Raw genomic sequence first — 24,200 nt, forward strand, 5'->3', positions numbered from 1 at the left:
ACAGCGGTTCACAACCTTTTTGGCCTTGTGACCTCTTAAAATAAAGCAAAGCCTACCTGGGACCCCTTATCATATGTTGCATTGTCTACCAGTTAAGTTACTGATTATCGTCTTGATTCATCGGTTAATCATTTTGTCCATAAAATGTCAGAAAATAGTGAAAAATATCCAGTAAAGTTCCCCACAGTCCACAATCAGTTGCAGTATCCTTTTTTCTGTATCCTATCCAGTCCTATCATCTCATGACCTCTTTGTCCTGACCCCCTAGGTTGGGAACCACTGAGTTAGGACATGAGTGGATTGCTTAGGCAAAATCTGTCCCTGCTCCTCAACATAACTATACAGCCTATAAAAACCTCAAAATCATTTCCATTTCTGTTGTTTTCCTTTATTGAAAAAGAAAAAAGAGAGACATGTTTTTAGAAAAGGTGGATTCTAGGAAGCAAATTTGAATCCACTATGTGAAGAATTTGAAAATGTATGACTTTAGTGCCCCCCAGTGGTAATGTCAAAAATAACACTGTGGCAGACAGCAATGCATGGCCTTATCCATCCCACTACCCCCAATAAATCCGACCTGGAGACACTGAGTTGAATGAGCTGAAAGCACACATAAACTGCAACAATTTTCCACCAAGTCTCATACAGCCTCATTTTAACCAAACAGAATCTAATTCCAGCAGAATTTTAAGGATGCTGTAATCACAGAACAATTCTTGACATAGTGGCTTTAACTACTTTGTTTGTACTTTTTGTATAAAGAATCCACCATGTGAATGATATTCAGTTACAAGAAGTGACTGATTTACTCACAGGTCATCTACATAGCACGGATAGGGCATCTGCTGAACGTAGACCCCAAGTGGCCAGTCGTTGCCTGTGTGAAGCTTGATGATGCCATGTTCAATCATGTCCTGCAGGTAGGCAAAGCCTCCCCAGATGTACCTCTGGTCCTCCATGGGGTCTGCTCTGGGGCCGGGATCCCAGTATCTGAGAGAAAACACGGGGAGTAAGTTATAAAGATGGCTGGGTTGTCTTATTGGCTAAAATGTGGCCACTAGGTTATACAAACAATTAATTTATAATCATTTTTTGTTAGAAGAAATAATCCCAGTCTCCATTCAGAATATTTTAATAATAATATATCCCAAAGCCAAAGTCTCTAAAGCCAAACACACACCACATGTACACAGCTTTTACTTAAGCGGATAAGTCAGAGGCAAAGCCCTTTTACAATCTGATTATTCAATTGTATAGAGGGAGAACTCCCTCTGGGTCCATTACCACTGTAAACAGCTAAAACTGTTTGTTCACCCTGTGGGGCTATTGACATACTGTCTGTTTATGAATGGGAGATCAAAGGGAAAGCAAAATGCAAGTAAGCCATCATGGGAGTATGAAAGCCCAGGTATTGAGAACCACTGAGAAACTTTGGAAATCACTTTGGGAGCAGATGCAGAGGTTGTTTTTGTTTTCATATGACGAATGTGAGAAATCTATCTAAATTGCCTCATTAACACAGCGGAAACAGCAGGAAAAAATGTAGGAAGGGGAAGGTTGTCAGGTTGTTGGAACCCATAACTGCTGTATGTACGTATACTAGTCAGTTGCAATGAAATGTATAGGAAAGCACCTATTACTGACCTGTCATTTTGCTTATAAAACACATATACTTTACTTTTTATAAATTATTTGTCACCAGTGGTTTGGAAACAAGATACATCTGCGTGGTCACAGTATGATTAATGGATCAGGAAAGGTGAATAAATATGTTACAAAAAAATTATATTCATTTTTTCTGTTTTTTCTCTAAAATATTTGTCTCAAACAAGTACTCAAATGAAACAATTTGGTGGAGCTACTGACAACTCATGGTTATGTACAGCTTAACAAGTGGTCACAAATAGAGATTGCTTCACTTTAAGGCATCACAAGCCAAAAAGGTTGGAAACTAATGCTCAGCAAAACATCAAACAATCAACACATCCGCTACTGACCTGTCTTTGATCTTGTTGGTGCGCTCCACTGCATCAATGTCCATGCGGATCTTATACTTGACATGTGGTGGAACACTTGTGGTCCAGGGATACATGTCCATGAAGACCACGCCAGCCCAAAACTTGTTCTCCTCTAGCAGGTACAAGGCCTGGTGGATCATCTGTGACTCATCGGTGTGAGCCACAAACTTATCCAGGTTGATGCACTACAGGGAGAAAAGAGTGGTGTGGGTTTGGTAAGTTTAAGTTTTCAGAAGAAACTGGGAAACTATGCTACAGCAGTTGCATTGCAAGTATAAAATACAGGTTTTTGTTTTCATGTATTATATATGCTCCCAGGTGAACAAAGATGATACTGCTGTATTCTATGAAACATGAATTGAAAGTATGACTGAGTGGGTGTATAAGTGAGTGAGTGCATGTCCATGTACTGGATTACAGTACATGAACAACTGGCAAGGAGAGCTGGGTATTGAACCTCTTTTTTAGTCTTGACCAAAATGTGTCCATAACATGTGAGTGTTGGAAGCTGTCAAGTATAGAAAGATGGCATTGATTCATAGTCTTGTTTACTTACGTTTCTATATCAGGAATTTTATTTAGCTGTGGCAAAATTTTATTTAGTCAAAGTTCATGTATGGCTACTTGTTTTTGGTGATCATAAATTTATTAACTAATTGGGCTTTACCAACAATACACATATGTAATGTAATCATAACAAATATTATTAATCTTTATTTTTTACACACACTCTGTAAATGCATACTAGAAGAAATACTTGAAACAAACCAAAAAGACACGAACAAATACAGAAAAAAGTAAAACTGGCTACTCTGATTTTGTTGATTGAAATAATTTGTCAAAAAATATGTTTATATTTCTCAAACGGTGAAATGAAAAAAGTATCCTTTTCCGTCTGTAAGAAAATTTCAAACAATACCCAACCCTACTCATAATCTTTGCAGACTGTGGGTAGTTATGTCTTTCACTGAAGTGACCTGATGACATACTATAGCTACTACATTCATTCTTTACACAAAGACACAGACATACATGCAGGAAAGCAAGCGCATGAACTCATGTAGCTAACTACCCACAATCACAACTCCATACACCTACACACTTACACACATAACAGTTGCACTCTGAAGCTCACACTCTCACACGCTATACACTCTCTGACAGCGCATACACACAGTCTCTCTATGAAACACATGTAATTAGCCTGTGAAACTCCCAACACACACACACACACACTAACACACCGCTCTTTAGCCCCTCTACCCCTATGTACACCGTGTCTAATGTCTCCATTCACATTACTGTACAATACCCTGAGAGCTCTCACAGAAGGACGAGGGGACCACTTCCCATTCATCTCTACGGGACCATACATTCACGACACAATAATGTTCACTCAGAGATGGGCTGAGAAGAAAGACCTTCACTGATACACATGTTCCAATGGGATTTCAGTGTGAGAAACATACCCCTGACAGAGTTAGAGGACCTAATGCTAACTGTAGCAGTTATCCTATGGGCCAATGCTAACTGACAACTATATCTAATTGGCCAAATCGCCTGGGTTTGTTTGTGGGGCTCAGAGGGGTCTTCGCGCTGAACTTGAAGACAAAGGACAGATTGAGATGCCTGCACTGATAGGGTTCTCTCTAAAACCACAACCCCATGTGCCCCCTTTAAATCAGAGGAAAGAGGGAAGGCGTGAAGGATGGATAGAGTGATTTGCCCTCTTTTATCCGCAGGCACAGGGGTCTGTTTCAAAGCGGGGCCATACACTAAAAGCAGCATTGAGCTCATAGGGGGGGGTGACTAACTCCCACCTACTCTCCACTTTATCACTGGTTCCACAAAGGAAGCCAGGGAGGGGGGTGACAGCAGGCTTGTTCTCCCCACCTTTCAGCCTACTGGACAGGAGAGCGTCTCTAAAGCTGTGCTAAGTGGCCTGTACTATTTGAAAGGGGCCTGGCTGCAATCTCCTGGGAGCAGACCCGGAAGACTGATGCTCCTGTCTGGAGAACTGAGAGATGGTCTAACAAAAAGGCTAAACATCTCATCCTGGGAATGTGGAAAATTTTGTAAATACAGACTGAAAAAAAGAAGGAAGGATATGCATGTTCTTCAACAGATGGGGAACAATATGATTCTGTTACTTACCTCTCCATACTGGTTGAACATGCGTATGAGCTGGTCGGTGATGTTAAAAATGTTCCTCCAGTCAAAGTTGGGCATGCCGGGGTCTCTCTGCTCATCTGGACCGTTGTGCAGGAAGTTAAGAATGTCTTTGGTGGTAAAATCTGTGTCCTCTAGACTTTCGTCCATGAAGTGCATCACTGTTGGGTTTCTCAAGGTGTCCTGTAGTGATTGGGACAGGAGTATAGTTACTGTATTTTACAGAAAACATCAGCTTTATACCATATTAACAAAAAAATATTATGGCCATTAAGGCTGAGAGGGCAGTACATGTATTTGTTTATCTGTACAATGTATGCTTCATACTCTGATCATGTTCATCTGGACGCTGCTATGAAAGAAAGCCCAGAGCTGAGGTCCCATCTCCTCCCACGCTTTGGCCATGTTCTGCAGCCTCTCTAGCTCCTCAAATGTTGTGTTGGCCTAAATACACAAACACACAAAAGAAAAGTTCACAAGTGGTGTGCAAATAGAGCAGAAGCATATTCAATATATATCAAGCATCATCACAAAGGGAATCAATTTGAGCTTCTATCTAAAAGTTTCTCACAAACAGTGACACTGGCATAACTTTTTTTTTTTTACACATGTAGCACTGTTGGAAACTGTAACATGACTCCATGACTTAACGTCAAATTATATTGCATTGCACAGCAGTTAAAAACACTGCTTTATGAATCCTACAGTAACATTTTGTTTATCGAAGCTCTCAACTGCACTCTCCTCAAACAACACAGGTACTTAACAGGCAGACAATCACATGAGGTCATTTTCAGTTCCGGAGCAGCTCATTAACAAATCTCTCCTTTAAACTGAGACCTTCTTTGTGCCAGGATCAATGAATGAGTCATGACAGACTGAAAAACATTCTGTTTTTCCTTTCATTGCTGCTCCCTCACATTCATTTTATTGTTTAATTCTCCCCTCCTCTTCCCTTCCCTCCTACCGCACCAGATTGCCCCCTGATCCCTCCACCCTCCTTTGCTTCGGTAGTCAGCTCATTCCTAAGAAGGGTGGGGGGGGGTTTGGACACATATAAACAGATACTGAGCGTGTTGAAAGAAATAGAGAAGGGGAGAAAAAGTGAGCAGAGAGATGTGGAGAGAAAGAAAGAAAGAGAGAGGTGAGGGGTCGGGCTGGAGGTGGTCTCTCTTACACTCTTTAATATCTTGCGGACGGCGGGGGAGTCGGGGGTGTACAGGATCTTTCCCATCAGCAGGGGTTTGACTGAATTCCACACAATTTTTGTGACAGGGTTGGACTCCAGGGTCTGCATCAGAGCGTTGCAGAAGGGAGCTATCGGCACAAGAATTGCAAAAGCAGTCAATAAAGAGGAAGAATGTAGAGACAGAAAGAGAAATACTGAAAGAGAAATACAAGAGCATCTTACAAAATCATTCAGAGTACAAAGATATTTTCTTATATCCTCCACAACTGGCCTGCATTTAGATAATATTGATAATATCGAACCCAAAATGGTTTACTATGATCTGTTGTACATTGTGTGCTTTATATTCCAATTAGTCTATATGCTTCGGTATATAGTACAATTCATAAAATGGAAATCGGGGCATTTAAAGCTCAGGACTTCTTCACTTACTGGTGGTGTCGTCATAGACGTAGTTGTGGCTCTTGCTGCCATTCACCCCTAGAAACACCTTGTAGTTGTTGTCCTCATACCAGTTGAAGGACAACACCCTGGAGCCGCCTCCCTCTGGGTATCCACAGAAGAGGCTCGACACACTGGACATCAGCTGGGTGAAGGAGGAGGGACCCCCAGATTGGAACAGAGAGGAAACAGCCTTCAGGAGCTCCTGAGAGCCCTCCCGGTCCATCAGCTGCAAAAGACATAAAGGAGATTTCTCATATATGTTAACATCATTTAGAAGCTTCCCTCTGTTCAAGCTATCTCACCAGACGTACATTAAAAAATAACAGTTTTAAATGTATAAACCAGTTTACTCTGGAAAGGGCTAATCACTTATTATTGCTCAACACAGTCTAAACCAGACTAAGAGGCTCTGTGACGCTGTATTTTGGCACAGCAGTATATTCACTATCTTAGTTTGGCATATTAGCATGCCAACATCTACTAATTAGCCCTCTAACTTGATATTAGATATACAACATGGGTGAGTTTAGTTAGAAAGAACAATTATGAGAGTGCCAGAAAGTGAACAAGGTATTTAAAATTTCACCTAAACAAACTTTAATCCTTTCATTTTAAAAAGTCTCTGCTTTTTAATGAACTTTCATGATGTGGTAACTCAAACAACCCACAGTGCTCAAAAAATGATTGACCCAAATCAGGTATAGAGCACACACACACACACACACACACACACACACACACACACACACACACACACAAGCCAACTAAATTGGCCAGGCTGATGGTTTCCCTGACGTTCTCTTTGTCTGGGCATCAATGTGGCCAAGCAGGGCTGAATTTTCATTCACCATCTAACAGGATGATTGAATGTTGAGTATTTCGGGGAAGTGTAAATAATAAGCTTTGAGCTATTTGACCTTTTATTAGATCATTGTATACAAGGTAGGGATATTTATGTTCTTCATAATCATTCATACTGAGCGAATTTTATAATATAAACAATCAAGTAGAAAACAATAGTTTGAAAGATAAGCAAACATTTTGGACAGACGCCTCTCCTCAGATGACAAGGATAGACAGGGGGTGGACTAAATATCCTCCAATTGATAGAACAAAAATAGCTTCATCCGAGTGCATTTCTCCCCACTATGTATCATTTCCTTTCTAAAGAAAAAGGGAGAGAAGGTTGCCAATAACTAGAGTTTTATGTTTAAATTGGTTTCGCTCATCAAAAAAAAGCTATTACTCACACATCGCTCCAAAGACACAATCACTTAAGGAAGACATAAACCTAAAATGAAATGCCAGGTTTCACATTTTTTCGATGATCTCATAGGAAATCAAATCCAGGAATATTTGTTCATAAGCACTGATATTAGTTATATTATTAGTTTTAAATGTAGAGTGTATTGCAACACCAATAATCAAACTGGTTTAAAAGGTCAGTATGTGAAAATGACTCATTGCTTTACTATGTCCCCCACTCAAACATAACCTTTGTCTGTGCACATGCACTTGCCGAAACACCCCCACTGGTTCCTTTCGCTCTCACTCCCTTTTCCTCCCTCTTCTTATTTATTATTTCACACACAAACACTCAGCGCACTAAATTAAAAGGAAGGAGAGGTGGGCAATGAGAGCATTTGGCTCGCCTTTCTGTCACCACGGTGATATGAAGGTCCCACCTACAGGATGTGTCACCTCCAAGAAATGTCTCTCTCTCTCTCCCCCCTCCACTCCTCTCTTTCTCTCTCACCCTGGCTTACGGCGATGATGTGATACACCCCCCCCTTGGGACATACAGTGAACGTGCCGAAACACACGACACAATTCCAGTCATTCTTTTACGTGTATAGGTGTGTGTGTGTGTGTGTGTGTGTGTGTGTGTGTCCAATTTTTTTGTAATTACTATATCATTGGTAAAGATGAAATTCATAAACACTTATATCAAGATTAGTGAAGGCTGGAGAAAAGTGTTCAGGCAGCCCATTTCAAATGCTTTTAATGTACTGTAATTCTACTCTATTTTATTATTTATCTTGCACTTCTGTTCTAGTCCTTCCCATTTAATTTCTACTTACTATATTCTATTCGATATTCATCCAACATGGACAATAAGCCCCTAAAGTGCTCAGAACATCTACAATTCCATGACAACTGATAATAAAGAAAGGGCTATATTGTCTGGTTTTTACGCAATTTTCCCCAGGCACTATTCATTTTTTTTTTCCTTTATGTTTGCATCCTTTGTCAGAAAAAATATATCCCTGTGTGTTATGATTGAAAGCTCCAGATAAGCAAACAAATGGACTTTGTGGTGAGATTGTTTTCTAGAAACTGCTGTTTCCAAGGTCAACAATGAACATTCAGTCTCAACTTTTAAGCCAACTTGGACAAGAAGTCCTTAAAGGAATCCTATAGAAAAATGTTAGGAAATACGTTCTTTTAATTTTTTGCAGTATATATAAATATCTATATATTTATTTTTATATTACTCTCATGTCTGTAACAAATTTAATTAGATAACAAAATAAATTAGTGAGCTTTACAGGTGCTGGTATGTAGATTTTGTTAATTTTTGCACTAAGCTAAGCTAACCAGCTTCTGGCTATAGATTATTTTTTTTGTCCCATACAGACATCCTTTAAAGTGTTAATATAAAAAATGTAAAAAAAAAAAAAAAAAAAAAAAGTAAACATCTACAATTCCATGACAACGTTGCAAACTCTATCTGCTGATGCCCATCATGTGGTATGATCAAAAGCTCCAGATAATTGACCTTGAAGTGAGATTGTTCAGCTATTCTATGCTTGATCTCAACAATATTCTCTTTTATTATATATTCCATTTCTATTCTATTCTGATTTCCAAAGAAGGTTGGGGGTTTGGACACATAAAACAAAAGGAATGTAGAAACAGTAAGAGACAAAAATATAGAAAGAGAAACAAAGGAGCCTCATACAGAATCATTCAGAGAACTTATTCTATTCTGATTTGCATTTATGTACTGTATATCCAGTAAGTAAAATGAGAAAGACACATGCACATCTATACTTGCACATGCCATCAGAGACACAATCTGCAGGTTTACACACACACACACACACACACACACACACACACACAATTATGCAAAGTAACCTATGTGAATGCACATGCATTCATACTCCAACAGCACACCCTCACACACATACCATGTAAGTCCCACAGGTTGTGTGCTTGTTAACACATACATACTCGCTCTCAGACACACACATACACACATGCACATCCCACATTGTTGAACCCATCACTCAGCCTCCTCTGTGAGCAATTCTCAAACAGGGAGCAACGGAAGAGGCGAGTTTCCTGCGGGCTAAAAATACTGGGGCCTCTGATCCTGCAGGACCGAACAGAAGAGAGGAGCAGGGGTGGAAGGGATTGATGGATTTTGGAGCACTTACAACTTGGATCTTCTCCGACGTCGCTTTAAGAACCCGACCCCAGAAGTGCAGGTCAATCCCCTCGGAGCTCCTGTCCATAACCTGGGGCATCTGGGGAAACAAAGTCACAAGACGCAAGACAGACAGTCAAGTGAAAAATATTAATATTAAAAAATGAGATCGATACAGATAAAATGAGAGACTAAAAACAATTGGCTCATTGTTCTTCTGGGTCAAAACTATCGCTGCTCTTGTTTAGTCATGTCCCGTGATGACCTTAAACAGATGAACAGATTCATATCTAGCAAGAAGCCAGTTAAACAGCAATCCTAAAGTTCTACTGGAAAATAAGTACTTTGTTGTTAAGAAGAAGGAACCATTCTTTGCAGACTTTCTTTACCCAGTCTTTATATGAACTAAAACCACACTGCACTATAATAGCACTTCCTTTCATTTGTCACAAAGTTTGGGTCTTTGCTTAGCTTTGGCAAACCTGTATTAAACTAGAAATCCATCAAGTGTTAGATATGGAAACACACTAACATTATTCCTGTAAACATCCCTTAATGACTTTATCTTCTTGAGAAACCATTAGCAGTAGGTGTTAGAAAACGCCTGGTCAGGGCAGAGTGCTGAGGGCTACGGAAAACCCTGAATGCCAAGACAAACACGCACATGAGATATCCTTCCTCTCGCATTCCTCGCGCCTGCATTTCAGCGAACGAAGGAAGGAGCGAGGCGACCCGGGGGAAAGAGAGAAAGCGAGGGAATAGGAAGGGAGAGTGTTGAGAGGTTGATGGGAGAGGGGAGTCCGGAGCGTAATGAGGGGAGGAAAGTTGCTAGAAGGCAAAGGTCAGGGTGGTAATGGGCTTTAAACTTAACTGAGCTAATGGGTTAAATCAAAAGATCACCACTAAGATGCTACTGTACTACTAACACTGTACAAACCATGGAGCGCATGTGCATATCTGTCATATTTCTACTACTCATTGACAATGTATTAATAATAATATCATATTGTCTTTTTTTCAATTCTATGCACAACAAAAATGTACGACCAAGATGTTAAATGCTATATTTGCTTTACTTTAAAGCCCCTAAAATGTATTTTCTTAATCAGCCTCTTACTATGAGTTATGATCCTACATATAAACACAATACGTACACGCAAAGTTAGAACACGGTGGGTTTTTTCACTTGAGAGATTTCTTTATTCTTTATTTTCATTCACTGGTTTCAAGTGGGCGAGCCTCAGTCGGAAGAAGCTGATGTCACGTACTTCCGTTCACCAATCAGAATTAAGCAACGGTCAAATAAGAGTCTTATGACAGTTGGTGGGTTGTTTGGGCGCTGTCAATCAAATCTGATCACACCACAACCACCTGATGAGCCAGATAAGCTGAGCTTTAGAGTGTTAATCTCTTAATAAATAATAATAAATATAAATAATGAAATGTTAATGCTGATTTTCCTTATTTAGTCATGAATATTTCATGTTAAAGAGAAATATTTAAGATTTGTTTTCTTTAAGTTTGACCTCATACTTTTCTGATATGAGTTGGTGAAATATAGTATCGCTTTATGTAATTCCTACATCTGCCCAAGTCTAGTTGGTCTTCTGTTATTTAAATGTGGGCCTCTAAACATATTCGAGTAATTAACTCATATATTCAAATTCTTAATTTTGCAGTTGCGATGTCTTTAAGAAAGAAGAGATTCGAGACATGGTAACTCTGTCATGTTCTCACTGTCTCAGTCTTACAGCCAGGTCTACCAGATAATCAGGTATGCTGGCTGACCTCTTTATAATGGCACATGTTGATAATGTATTTGTACAAGATGCAGCATCACGACTTACAAAATACCTCACAGTCTATGGGCGGGGCCTCGCTAAACCCATTACAGAAACAGGCCAAGAGGAGGATAATGCCACACCAGTTCCCTGAGCCAGTCACCTGACTCACTCAGGCTGTACACCAACAAACACATATAGTAAGGTAACCGAAGGCTGTCAAGGAATAATATTTCCGACAGTGTACAATGTGTTAGGTATCTGTTCTCTTTTTAGTGCTACTTCAATTTTCTGTGTTCGTTTTACGGTCTGCTTCTGAGAGACACCCTTTATACACACACACTTCATAAAAGTTTTTTATCTTTACCAAAAAGTATGAGCGATAACATGAAGTGTCATTCGAGAAAACAAAATTTTGCCTGTTTTCATGTTTACTTGCTTTTGAAAATGCAAGCAGAACAGGGTTAAAACAGAGCCTATGGTTTATCCCAAGCTCCTGATAAAGCCTGTGGCCAGTGAACAGGTCTGGCAGACTCACCTGGATGAGCCACTAGAGCTCACATGCAGCATTGGCATCGGCAGTCTGTACATAGAACTAACCGTCATGCCACAATTTAACACAGAAAAATGCACTCTGGTTAGCAGAAACCAGCGCTGTTACGTGTCATCACAAGGGTGAACCAACGGAAGGGTGAAAGTGAACCGACAAAAACAATATTTCAGTATCAACTTGAGTAATCCAGTTGCTATCATGAAGAGATCCAGCTAAGAATTTCCAGAGAAGTGTAAAAAAAAATGTTCTACGAGAAGGAGATGAGCAAATTCTGTACAAAGTGCCCTTTCAAATTTGTAACAGTTCAGGGTTCAGAGCCAACGGTATTAACTTTATACTGGTTGTACTGAGGAGAAACCCAGATTTTGATACATGTCTTTTGTATGGAATCCTCCTTCCACCCTTTCTCCACAAATAGTTCACAGTGAATCAGCCTGGTGACGCAGTGTAGTACAAAATCTTAAAGAATGTGTGTCCTTCAAGTCTAGGGATATTTAATATTTTCTTATTGTCAGAAAATCCCATGAAAGCACTTAAACCAACAATGAATGTAGCTAAATCCTGATATATCTTATTCCCCTGTGCCATAGAGCTCCATTGTTAAATTTATTAAAAACACATCAATGGGCTATACTGTTGCACTTGGTGACATATCCTTCATTCACCATAAGCATTGGCACTGCAGTTTATTTTAATTCCCACATACACCATCCTGCTGCTGGTAATACTTACTAGAGCACCAAATGTGTATGAATTACAAAAAACTAACAAATGCACTATTTACTCCTATATGAGTAACGTTTGCTTAAAACTATATACACCCATACTGGCAATGTCTGAAAATCTATTAGAACCTTAAAGATTGAAAAGCATTTTAACATGGATTGGCATAATTGCCAAGTCAATTCTGAGATAAGAAGACTGGTCACTGACAAGACAGGAAGAGGGACATCCATGTTTCCAATAATACATAGTGTTCAAATGCACAGTGGTAATAATGACTGACTTGTCATCTTTAGTGGCCTTGGCCATAACCCAAAAGAGAAAACTCCTGACCAAAGAAAGCAAAGGAGTAAAAACGGGGATTGAAGTAACAACATCCTCTAAACAACAAGGCACAACAGTCTAATTTGGAAAATTTGACACTGATGTGTTAATGTTCACAATAGCTGCATAAAGCCCTTTAAAACAATGCTACTAACCAGTTTGAAGATTTTGAAGAAGTCCAGATTAGCATACATGATGTCTTCTATTCTCTGCAGCCTTTGCTGACTGAGGGCACACATGGCGTTGCGCACCCCGTGGAGGCCCATGCGACTGGGGAAGATGATGAAGCGCTCCAGCAGGGCCTGGCTGCAGGCTATGTCTTTCAACTGCAGGTCCGGGATACCGAAGGCAAACTGGAGAACATGAAAAAGAAGTGAAAAGGTGGAATGTTTTCTTTGTTGACTCAGGGATGATGTTTGAAGTCAAGGCTCTATGTTTCAAAAAAGTGGAGTATGTCTCAAAGAGTTAGCAAATATAATTGAATTGGCCCAAGAATACAATGTTGTTCTTCAATATTGTTTTACAAAATGAAGATGAACCCCTCAGTCATCCCTCCAAAATGCACCTGTTCTAGTCGTATTTCTGCATTGACCAGTTGGTAAACTATAGAGTCAGGGAGGGCAGCGTCACGCAACAGGAAAGCAGTGAGAACTTCGTCATCCTTCAGAATGTCATTTATCTTCAGCCCACGACCTGAAATCAGCAGCAGAGATAGTAAAAGGTTAGAACCATCAAAGACAATATTGACTTCACCAGAAGTGAACTGCACAGATGAAATGATTCACAGCAAGACAGATCAGCAGGGATTTGGTGTCTCAGAGAAAGTCTGGAGAGCAAGAGGTGCAAGGCATTCCTGCAAACAGTTCAAATTAACATTATATTCAGAGTAACCTTGTCATGTTTACATTTCAATCCTGTGCATATGACTGACAACAATAATGTGAATATTACCAGGGATAAATTGGCGTTTAGAGAATACAGCACCATTATCCTGGATGTTTCTGTTTGTGTGATACTAAACATTTTATGTAGTTTCCATTCACCAGTAACAAATGTGATATCTGACATCTCAAATAAAAGTGAAACCTTATTGTGAATGTGATGAGCAATCTGATAAAAATGAAACACTGAGACGCAGACAGATCATTTTAAAAAAAGAAAGAGAAAGTGGGGGGATGTTTTGATGGAAACAAGACAGAAACAATGAAAGACCAGCAGAAAGAGGATGTAAGGGCAACAGGATACCAACGTAATGTTTCCAGTCAGGTTAAGGTTAGAGGTTACAATAAACGTTTTAAAGGAAATTATGTCAAGCTGGTTTTTACAACTTGGCCAGAAAATCTTTCTCTGCGGAGTTTCACTGTCACGTTTGCCCTTTACCTGACACTGAAGATGGGTTGGTGCGCAAAGTTTCCATGAAGTTTGAGAAGGATGACATTTGATGCCAAAGACGGCCAAGCTGCTGGACCTCTCTGTCATTAAGCAGTAGCTCTTGGGCGTCAGCGTAAAACCTTGCCAATCTGGAACACAGAGCCAACCACAATAAATATACGATCCATTCAAAATACTACAGAATGCTGCATTACCTAATGCTCGTGTAGAGGCATAATGTGAAAGTTTTTTGTATTTAAAAATATCAATATCTGATGATTTTAATACTTAAATGAGTAAATGACTATGAAAAGGTCACAATGTTTTGTTTATTTTCTGCTTCAGTGGCAGTATAATGTTGGTTTTAAAGCGCTATGATTAGACTTACACAGAATTGTTATAGTTGGAGACAACTCCTGGAGACTCTCCTCTGGTTGGATATCTGAAGCAGGGGTTGTTGGCATTGCAGAAGATGCCCTGGATCCAGGGTAGAATCCCTGTAGAGGGCATTGCCTTGTTGGGGAAATGACCTGAAGGAGCAAAGAACACAATTGATGGCACATGAGTTGCCAAAGGGTAAATCTGCCAGATACTAGGAGGCATTTAAAAATACCAGTATTGCATCATGATTTAAAAAAAAAAATACAGCTTAGATTTCTTTTCTTACACTCATGTTGTTGGTACAGTGGATTGGCCTTCCTTAGCCACACCAGACCAATGAATAACAACACTGGCCAGAAGATCTCAACCAGGAAGCGAATCTGGACAGAAGTGGGAGACACATGCTGTACAGTTAAATACCAGAAACATAGCAGCACCTGTCCACTCTAATCCAATACAACAGGCCTCAAATTACCTACCAGTTGGAAACACACTACATTCAGTTTATATTAAGACTGCCATGGGACAGAGCTGTTGGCACACATCTATAGTAATTTTGGAGGCTGTAGTGTTGTGCTGTGTGTGTGTGTTGAATAGACTGTATAATGTTTTGGATGTTTTGTCCAACCCATTTCCATAGATGGTTATACCTTCTGTCTCTTGCGGAGAGTCCAGTTTTTCCATAGTAATAGGCGGATTTGGGAGCTCGTCTTCATTGCTCCACAGCTCAACCCCTGGAGGGGGTCATCAGACTGAGACAAACCTGCAGACATACAACTCCATCAGTGACGATTCTGTTCTTGCAAAGATAATGTACAAACCAGACGAAGAGATAGTGCCTAATGTTCCAGTGGAGCCAGGACTAGAGTTCTTAGGTCTGGTCTTCAGAGCTCTTTGCCTTGTCTTGGAGGTTGACTTGACTTTTGCATGATTTTCAAAAACATCTTTAAAAATGTATTTTTGGGGGATTTTTTTTGAAAGGGTATAGGCTAACTGCTGAAGTGGCCCTGATCAAAACACTAAATCCTTACTGTCTTTACGGTTTATCGTGTAGGCATGTATATGCGAAAGGAGGGAATTTCTCTACTGGAAAACACAAGTTGGTATAACATTATTAAAACTGCTAAAATGTAGTGTTCAACACCATTATTAACAACATGTAAACATGAGATGATGCAGACTTATTCCAAAAGACAAAATTCATTCAAAACCTCAAACGCCAATCACATATACAGGTTATGTGTGCAGATGGCCTCGGGGCATGTCGGACATGAAGAGTAATTTGTTCAGAGTGACAAGTCCAATAGATTACCCCAGACTGCCAGACTGAGAATGCAGGGACATAAACACTTTAGAAAAACATGAGGACGAAGCCTGTTAGACTAAAAGAGGAGAGTAAAGGCTATCATTATGTGTCTGACTTCTCTGAAATCACCTTATTACCCAAGCAGTAATTACACATGCTGGGACTTCCTTGCGCAAGATTGATAAAAACATGTAGAAATTTTGTACAAAACATGTCTCGTCATCAAAAATTACTGCATTTTTAAGAAGCCGTAACATTAAAATGAATTCACCAGGATCTCTGTTTATACATCAAAACATTATATTGCTGCAATCTAGGCATCAGAAGAACTATGGTGCAGTAATTAGCGACCATATACCGCACCTGTCAGCTCTTACATGATCTTCAAGCACATCCAATTATGTCAATAAAAGAATAAAACGGTTAACACTGAGCCTTACCTCTTATGGAATGATATAGAAGTCATTTGACATCTAGAGAAAGAGGTTCACAAACAAGCTGAAGTAATGGAAAAAATTAAGCAAGGTAGAAGAGCTCCGCATGACTCCTAGCTGCCCACTCTCTCTCCTCTGCCTGCAGGTCAGCAGCACTCCTAATCTGATTGCTCTAATCTCCCAGCTCAACATGGGGAGGCAGAAAAAAGACAACAGTCATCCATTTTGAGGTAGAATTAAGGCAATATCTGCTAGAGGAAACGAGGGATACTCATGGAGAGAAAGAAGGGAGGCTACAGGTTTGATCACTTCAGGACTCAACGCGTTTTCTTTGTCTTGTCAAAGTGTCCTTGAGGAAGACAGCAAGCATTTATCTGCATTGTCATTGTAAATTATTCTGCGAATGAGTCTTTCAGCTAAACGCCTACAAAATGAATCAGAGTTTAGATTTAAGAATATGAGAAGTGACAATAAGCAGAGACAATAGGTTTGTTTGCCGGTTTTGTGTCGAACACGTCTGAAGTGACTCACTCCTCTGAGCAGCTCGGCAAGGCTAAACAGGTGACATGGGTAATTAGGTTGCGGGAATGTGAAGCCTTGACAGAAGCACAGTAAAACCACTTGAACCTGCTGTGAACTATATGTAAACAGATGCAGCTTACCCTGAAACTGAGATAAATGCAAGTCTCAGCCATGAATAAATCTGGGCATCCTTGTGGCTCGGTGTCTACCACTGTGTCTTTCTCCTGTTATTTGTCAATTACAGCAAATTCTAGCAAACAAAATGACTGGAAACATGGTTGAAATACACAATATGATGCAATCTCATAGGTAGCAAATACAAGTATGATACACATTAAGTAAACTTATATCTACAGGGCTAAATGACCTTTCCAAAAAAAAAGTTTCACGCATGTTTCTCTGACGCACTGAAGAAACAGAAATAGATCAGTTGATTAGTAAATTAGTCAATGGGGAGAAAATTAACTGGCAAAATAAATTAATCAATAGGGAGGGAATTAATTGGCAACTGTTGATAACTGATTAATCATTTGAGTCATATTTCAAAAACTCCAAATATTCTTTGTGTCCAGCTTCTGAAATGTGACAATTTTCTGCTTTTTCGTGTTTCATCTCATTGTAAAATAAAAATCTTTAGATTTTGGGCTCATTTTTCATTATCTTCTGACATTTTATAGACTAAAGAATTAATTAATCAAAGAAATAATTTTTCAGATTAATCAATATTGAAAAAAAAATAGTTGAGGCCCTAGATCTGACACCAGTCCACTGTCTCTTGCTCCAATTTGTTCAATACAGCAAAATATACCCCAAAATCAGATTGAATACATGACTGACTGATATACATAATAACTGACTGCAGTGTAACAGGTGGTGTAAATTAAATCTACAAGACTTCAAGAAAACCCTTTTAAAAAATGATGTGGGCCATTAAAAAAAACATCTGTAAGAAAAAAAAAATGCAATAGGAACAAAAATAACCGTTTGAACTACATTTTTAATTTGCAGCAAGAACTGTTGCATGTCATTTTTCTCCTGTATGGTCACAATAATGCGATGAGACAAAAATTACTGTGACAAACATGCAGTATGTATGAATGAATATAAAAAAACGTAAACAGATACATATGGTTTACATACTGAGAAAAGATGTACCAATCATAGGCTAAAATTAACAAATTTAAGGGTAAAAATGTTGACTTCTTAATAATTAAGAACCTTGTGTTAAAATTACTTCATCTATTCCTTGCGGAACAAAATACAACATTGAGCAAATTTTAACATTAAAGGCATCATTAGAATTTTGAACCTGCATTAAGTGCATTGAGTGATTACAATAAAATATAATTTTGTAACAAATCAAACATTGAACATGAACAACATGAACAACATGAACAAGGAAAATGAGGCTTAGAATTCTTTACAGACAGAAGTCAGTTTTGTGGTTGGTAAATTTCTTTGACATAAAAATAGTAATTCATAAATTTGTTATTTAAAAACATGACATCAATCCATTCGATGTTGTCATCACGCTTCACTTTTTCTGAATGTTTGGTATGCCAACCACTCCTGACACTATGACGTAAAATATAATATATTAGTACTTATAACACTTTCATGGTTTATTTTCACAGGCCTACATTTGCTCCCAGTCTCAGCCTGTTTGATAAAGAATGTTTTTCCCAGTATACACAATGGCACGGATACATTAATATTTACAGATATAATATGTTTTTTTTTGGCATCAGACAAAATGAGCCTCTCTGTGTTCGAGCTCCTGCAGCCGCCGAGGTCGCAGTCTTTGGTAGACGGGTTTTGTCTCACTGGGGCTGAGGTCATCGGGGCTGCTCGGGGGTGGGGACTGGGGGGGTGAAAGGGTAGAGGAGGTCGAGACCCCGGGGTCAATGGCACTGTCTGTGGAGTCCTGTGTCTGGAGCCGTGTCTGTGGGGGGCTGGTAAGGGCGGGGGACGGGGTGACTACCTGGACGGGGTTGGTGTGAGTGAGTGAGGGGGTGGTGGTGGTGGTGGTGGTGGTGATGGTGGTGACAGTAGTAGTCCAGTTCGGAAGCGTCCTAGCTCTGCTGTTTAGGGAAACAGGGGGCTTGTAGAAAGTCCCAGGAGGAGGCTGCAGAGTCCTTGGTGCCCTGAGCGTTAGCGGAAGGTTTGGTGAGCTGCTAGACTCACTGACTGAATGATTTGTGTCATTTTCCCTTTTAGACGTCCAGACAGGCTTGACTGACACTGTGTAGGGGTTGTTGGGGAATATGGTGCTAACACTACTTGTGGTAGCGACCAGAGAGGCAGTGGTCACTGCTGGGCCAACGGTGATAGGCATCGTTGCCTTTACCGGTTGCACTCCAGAGCTGGCAGGTGGCAGGTTGGCCACTATCATAGCAGTCCTGGGTGTAACATCATAGTGCTTGTACTTCCTGTCCCATGTTCTCCTCTGCATTGCCTGTGTGTCAATGAAGGGTGTGATGTAGTAGGTGCTAACTCTGGAAGAGCCACTGTGCCGAGCCTTTTCTGGCTCTGGTATCTCCTGTATAGTTTCAGAAACAGGGTCCCGCTCAGCTGAGCTCGCGTCAGTGTTGGCAGCAGTGTTTCGGTTGTTCCTCTCGCTGATCTGGACGGGAGCGGGCAGGCGTTCCAGTGGCATGCTGATCGGCCGAGACACATGTCTAGTGCGCTGGGTTCGTAGCTGGACCTTTGGTGCCATGGTGGTGGTGGTGGTGGTGGTGGTGGAGGGGACGGTGGTGCTGGGACGGCCAAACACTAAGGTTGATCTCTGGACTTCCTCTCGAGTAGATGTCGGGATCCCATTGAGTCCGTCCACGGCTGAGACCTCCGTTCTGTCTGTTCCTGGCTGGACCTCCTGAACCTCATCCAAGATGTGTGAGGATGGGATGACTGATGAGTATCGCTTGTACACTTTGGCACTCTGAAGGGAAATTATACATAATTAGAATCTGTGCAACACATAGTAATTAGTAGTTAATGAAGTTCATTTATAATGTACAAAAAAATCATACATCTAAAAAATTAGAATTAAATGATGACATTATCAGAACTGATTATAAATTAGTCTCCTTCCCCTTAACGTCCTTTGTAAAAGTATTACTATTCAAACAATCCATGTATGGCAATAGGGCATGTAACTTAATAGAACATTGCTAATACTTTGAACACTATACTGTATCCACTGTATCCATCTCTTTTTTCCTCCTCACCTCTTTGATGTCCATCAGGGAGGCGGAGTGTCTGCTGAGCCGCTGCAGCTTCTCCTGGGGAGTGAGTCTGGGGGACGACTGATCAGTGGTGGCGATGTCAGAGCAGGACGACATATCAAAGATGACTTGGAAGTGTCGCACCAGCAACTCCACCATCAGGGCCTGGTAGGGGTAGTCCACCAGGGAGGACAGGGACACCTCGGCATCTGTCTGCCGTGGCTTCACCAGCGTGGGGCCAAAGATAATGCCCAGGTTACTCGCAGTCATCTTGTTCTCTTCTGCCTGCTCTGTCACTCTGTGGTAGTAAAGAGAGATAATGAGTGTAATTCATAACAGACATATTTTACCTTATACAATACTTGATATGGAAAAGGTATTACTGCGCCTTTGACTGATGTAAAAATCTGCAATTAATGCTGTGAATAAAAGTCAGTACACTTAACTTCCCCTTATTCTAAAGCTAGAAAATTGTGTAAATAAAGAAAACATCAACACAACATATTCATTGAGAAACATTGTGTCAGATTTCAAAACCAACTTAACCAGACTAATAATAGAGCATGAATTTTATGTACTTTGTGCCACTTCTTCTGTGCTATAGGGAAGTCTCCATTTCCTTCTGTGTCTCATGAGGAAGCTCTGTGAATGTGTGCAGTGAGCGGCAAACAGAAATCATTACTGTGGACTGGTTTTTGTTTATAGCCCATACCTGTTTAAATGTGCAATAAGGTAACGCAGAGTGCTGTAGTTGGTTATAGGCAGCTGGCGGAGCAGGTCTCTGATCTTGAAAATGACGCGGTTAAGCTGGACGCTCGGACCACCTTTCTCTCCGGTCTGGGTGCTCTGCGCTCTATCGGCCTCCTCCACTATCACTCTCTGGCACTCTTTAGCCAAGCCGATGATGTCATTGTAGTATCGGTACAGGATCAATGGCTCAGGTAACTGTACACAGAAGGGGAAAAAGTGCTGTGAGTAAGTTACCACTGGAATTAAAATGTTTATTTTAAAGAAAAACATAAGGATAAAAACTACAGGATCATCAACTAAGTCCCAGATTTTCATGATGATGATAAGCATTTAAGACCCACCTGTCTCAGGTAGAGCTTGAGGACATTACTGATGTCGTGAGGTGAGAGGTCAGATAGCTCCACCAAGTCCTTCCCATTTTCAAAAGCCTGACAGAGCTTCTCAACACGCGATTTGGCACCATTCACACGGTAAATGCCCTATGAGAAAAAAAACAGGTAAATGGATCACTACATGTTTTACCGTTAATAATCACAATCAATCAATCACAGTCCAATCAGCATGCTTTTCACCATGAGGTAAAGTTTTATATTTTAGATATGCTGATTCAATACGTCTAAACTTGCTTGAAAAGTATTGCAAACCAAGATTTCAAGTGATGAACTATCTTCACTGTATGCATCATAAAAACTGACTTTACCTTGATGTTGAGGGCTCGACTTTCAATCTCAGAAGTGCACTTCTTGATGATGAAGGGGATTCCGTCTGGGCTGTTCTTTGCTGCTTGGGCAAAGTCGATACCGAAGAGTTGTAGTCTGCCCTGCAACTTTTTATGGCCACACTGGATGGCGAGCGTCTCTAGACACTTCTTATGGCAGGCCAGGGAACACTGGGTAATGAAGGGAGAGAGACAGTCTAAATCTAGTACTTCAAACAAGGTCTAACAATTAAAAAAAACAAAACAAACAGATGTAGTATCTTTCTTGTCTCTTACAGGGTGATCTTAACAGTAGGTCAAGTGTTTTGGATCTTAGTTTAACATTTCAGGTCTTCAAATATCAACCATACTATTCCTACCACATACTTCTGTACATATACTGTACACTGATCTGTACTGAGGTTTAACACATAACACCATTATAATTTTTAAGCTAATTGAAGATATATATATATATGTATATACTGTACCTCCTCACACTCAGCGCCATGGAAAACGACCAGACTGTCACACTCCCTACATTTAGATGGGGCTCGCATTTTTCTCAGCTTGTGGGTTTGAGCAGCTTTGGACATCTGAGCATTGCGGAAGGGACCGGGAGAACTGGCCGTCTCTGTAACCATCTCAGCCAGACCTGAAAATCAGAGCAGCCGATAAGGGAACTAAGTAGACTGGGTGACATTATGCTCAATTCCCGCCAGTAAGGCAATTGACCTTTGATCAGAGCATCAAAAACAAGACTTTGTTGGGGGGAGTGATTAGAGAAGTAAGAAAAAAAAAGGTCACATCAGATGATAAGAAATTAGGATGCTATCATTACTGTAAGATGAAATGAAACCTGCACGAGCAGTTAATCACATGATAAATAATCACATGATAAATAAAAATAAAAAAAACCCAGAGGAGGCATATTAAGTTCGCTTAATGACCATATTATATTGCTACATACATACAGAGCTACTGTTTTAGCACGTTTAGCATACAGTGACTTCCTGTTCATGGAACGTAGCAGTTACATGTGAATTCACGTGAATGTTGAAAAAAATTCAAACAGGAGAACTGGTCCTGCTGCTTCAATTCACTATGAGAAAATAAACATATACACTGACAAGGAGAGGTCAGCATAGATACAGGAAGTATACGCTGGGGCGATATGCCAAAACTAACATGACCCCCATCTGTGCAGCTCTGTCGATTATAAAAACACCTGATGTAAGCAAAATCCTCCAGAGAGTCAGACCCATACAAAAGCACTTACAGTATATGCAGTATTGTGAGGTGTGCAGTAGCCTCTCACTATTTCTCCCTCCCTTTCACAACTTCCCTGTCACATACAGTAAATCGACACACTGACTGGCTGTGATATTTCGGACACAAGCCCAAAACTGGTATACACATTAGCATGAGGAGAGGAGAATGCATAAAACACACCCATAAAAACAAAACACACACACACACACACACACACACACACACGTCTTACCATTGTCTGAGGGCGACGGCGGCTCTCTTTCATCCAGGTCATCAGCTGAAGACATAGTTCCAGTGGAGGGAGTTCTGGGCAGACGTCGTTTGAAGTCACCTACACGAATAAATACAAAACATACATTAGACTAATTCTAAAGTGTACTAATGCGCAGTTTTATAATAGAATCTGCTATCTGCAGTAAAGAGAACAGACAGCAGATAAAGCATATTGCTCTACATTTAGTATTAAGTTCTTCATAGTGTTTAAAGTGTAACTTATAGTTTCATTTGTAGAGGGAAGTGTACCCAATCCTTGTTAGTGTGTGGGCATGGTGGACAATGAGGAAGTAACACTAAAACGATTATGATGAAGAGAAAGAAACAATAAGGAGCATCACCATCCTCCTTCAGTTTCATTATGATCTGAATATCAAAATCAAGCTTTTTTAAATTGTTTAAAATTACACAATTTGATTGTATATTTCATAAAACTTCCTGAGCGTATTTGCAGAAATATTTCCTGTCTTTGTTCCCTCTTTCAGTATTTAAACAAACAAATACCCTCTCTTAAACTATGAAAAAACTTGTAAAGCCCTCATACCTGGACTGGCGGTGGGGGAGTCCATGGACCTCGACTCGCTGCTGCCTCCGGCGCTCTCCGAGTCACTGCACATCCCACCCTGACTACTGGAGGCCCAGGCTCTCAGCGGGGCCTGGCTTCTCACTGCAGAAAAACATTGACACAGACCACCGGTCACACACAAACAGAATAACAATAAGAAATACAACTAAATGACAGCTGCCCGTTTATGATATTCTTAGCTACAGTTTCAGTTATTTACAGAGCAGAACAGTCACACGGATATTCCAGACTTATGATGAGTGACCAGCGAACTGCTGATTTTAGACCTAAAACATTTCCATGACTCAGAAAACAGAGCCTCTCGGGGCGAGTTCTTGAAAAATGAACAATTACCCAGGTCTGCAAAAAGTGCAGCATCTTTTCCAGAGTTTCTTTCATTGTACTTGCAAATACAAAGACTGTCCTGTTGTGGCTTGTGATCGTCCCTTGATCGCCCCTGAGTTCAACCTAGTTTACATAAGTACCTCTGATAGATATTTTGAGCATGTGCACCTTGTATGTCTGTGCTGCTGTTGGACCTCCGCTCACTGATCTTTGCAGGCCGGTGTAGAGGACCGTCCGCCTCGTCTCCACTCAGGATGTCGCAGGAGGTGATGGATGCCTGGGACAGGTTGCCGTGGGAGGAATGAGTGCTGCCAACTGACCTTTTGCTGACAAACCTGGGGAAATAACGTTGGCATTTAGGGTTTTGTGTGATGAATTTACTGGTAAGTAAGATTTTTTATTGCCCTGTAACACAGTCATTATATC

At 40.4% G+C, this 24,200-nt stretch overlaps 2 protein-coding genes across 4 annotated transcripts in view; both read right to left on the reverse strand.

Moving 5' to 3' along the window:
• Nucleotides 1-809: 809 nt before the first annotated feature.
• On the reverse strand, nucleotides 810-15,102 carry abca4a (ATP-binding cassette, sub-family A (ABC1), member 4a). The gene is made up of 13 exons (XM_067604729.1): nucleotides 15,037-15,102; nucleotides 14,673-14,766; nucleotides 14,394-14,535; nucleotides 14,015-14,154; nucleotides 13,200-13,327; nucleotides 12,790-12,987; nucleotides 9,264-9,353; nucleotides 5,809-6,046; nucleotides 5,365-5,504; nucleotides 4,515-4,631; nucleotides 4,173-4,370; nucleotides 1,998-2,203; nucleotides 810-990 (listed from the first exon to the last, which is right to left on the reverse strand). The coding sequence occupies exons 1-13, from the start codon at nucleotides 15,100-15,102 to the stop codon at nucleotides 810-812; spliced, it is 1,938 nt and encodes a 645-aa protein (XP_067460830.1).
• A 2,523-nt stretch (nucleotides 15,103-17,625) lies between these two features.
• LOC137194469 (rho GTPase-activating protein 29-like) overlaps nucleotides 17,626-24,200 on the reverse strand; it is a 30,091-nt gene continuing 23,516 nt past the window's right edge. For all 3 annotated transcript variants that reach the window (XM_067606382.1, XM_067606383.1, XM_067606384.1), the window contains 9 exons: nucleotides 23,943-24,109; nucleotides 23,409-23,531; nucleotides 22,824-22,922; nucleotides 21,811-21,974; nucleotides 21,323-21,511; nucleotides 20,964-21,101; nucleotides 20,585-20,817; nucleotides 19,876-20,170; nucleotides 17,626-19,586 (listed from right to left, as the gene is read on the reverse strand). In XM_067606382.1, the coding sequence (XP_067462483.1) occupies nucleotides 18,393-19,586; nucleotides 19,876-20,170; nucleotides 20,585-20,817; nucleotides 20,964-21,101; nucleotides 21,323-21,511; nucleotides 21,811-21,974; nucleotides 22,824-22,922; nucleotides 23,409-23,531; nucleotides 23,943-24,109 (2,602 nt within the window). In that variant the 3' untranslated portion in view covers nucleotides 17,626-18,392. The remainder of the gene's footprint in view (nucleotides 19,587-19,875; nucleotides 20,171-20,584; nucleotides 20,818-20,963; nucleotides 21,102-21,322; nucleotides 21,512-21,810; nucleotides 21,975-22,823; nucleotides 22,923-23,408; nucleotides 23,532-23,942; nucleotides 24,110-24,200) is intronic.

This window comes from Thunnus thynnus, chromosome 12 (genome assembly GCF_963924715.1).
Source record: "Thunnus thynnus chromosome 12, fThuThy2.1, whole genome shotgun sequence".
Taxonomy (NCBI): Eukaryota; Metazoa; Chordata; class Actinopteri; order Scombriformes; family Scombridae; genus Thunnus; species Thunnus thynnus.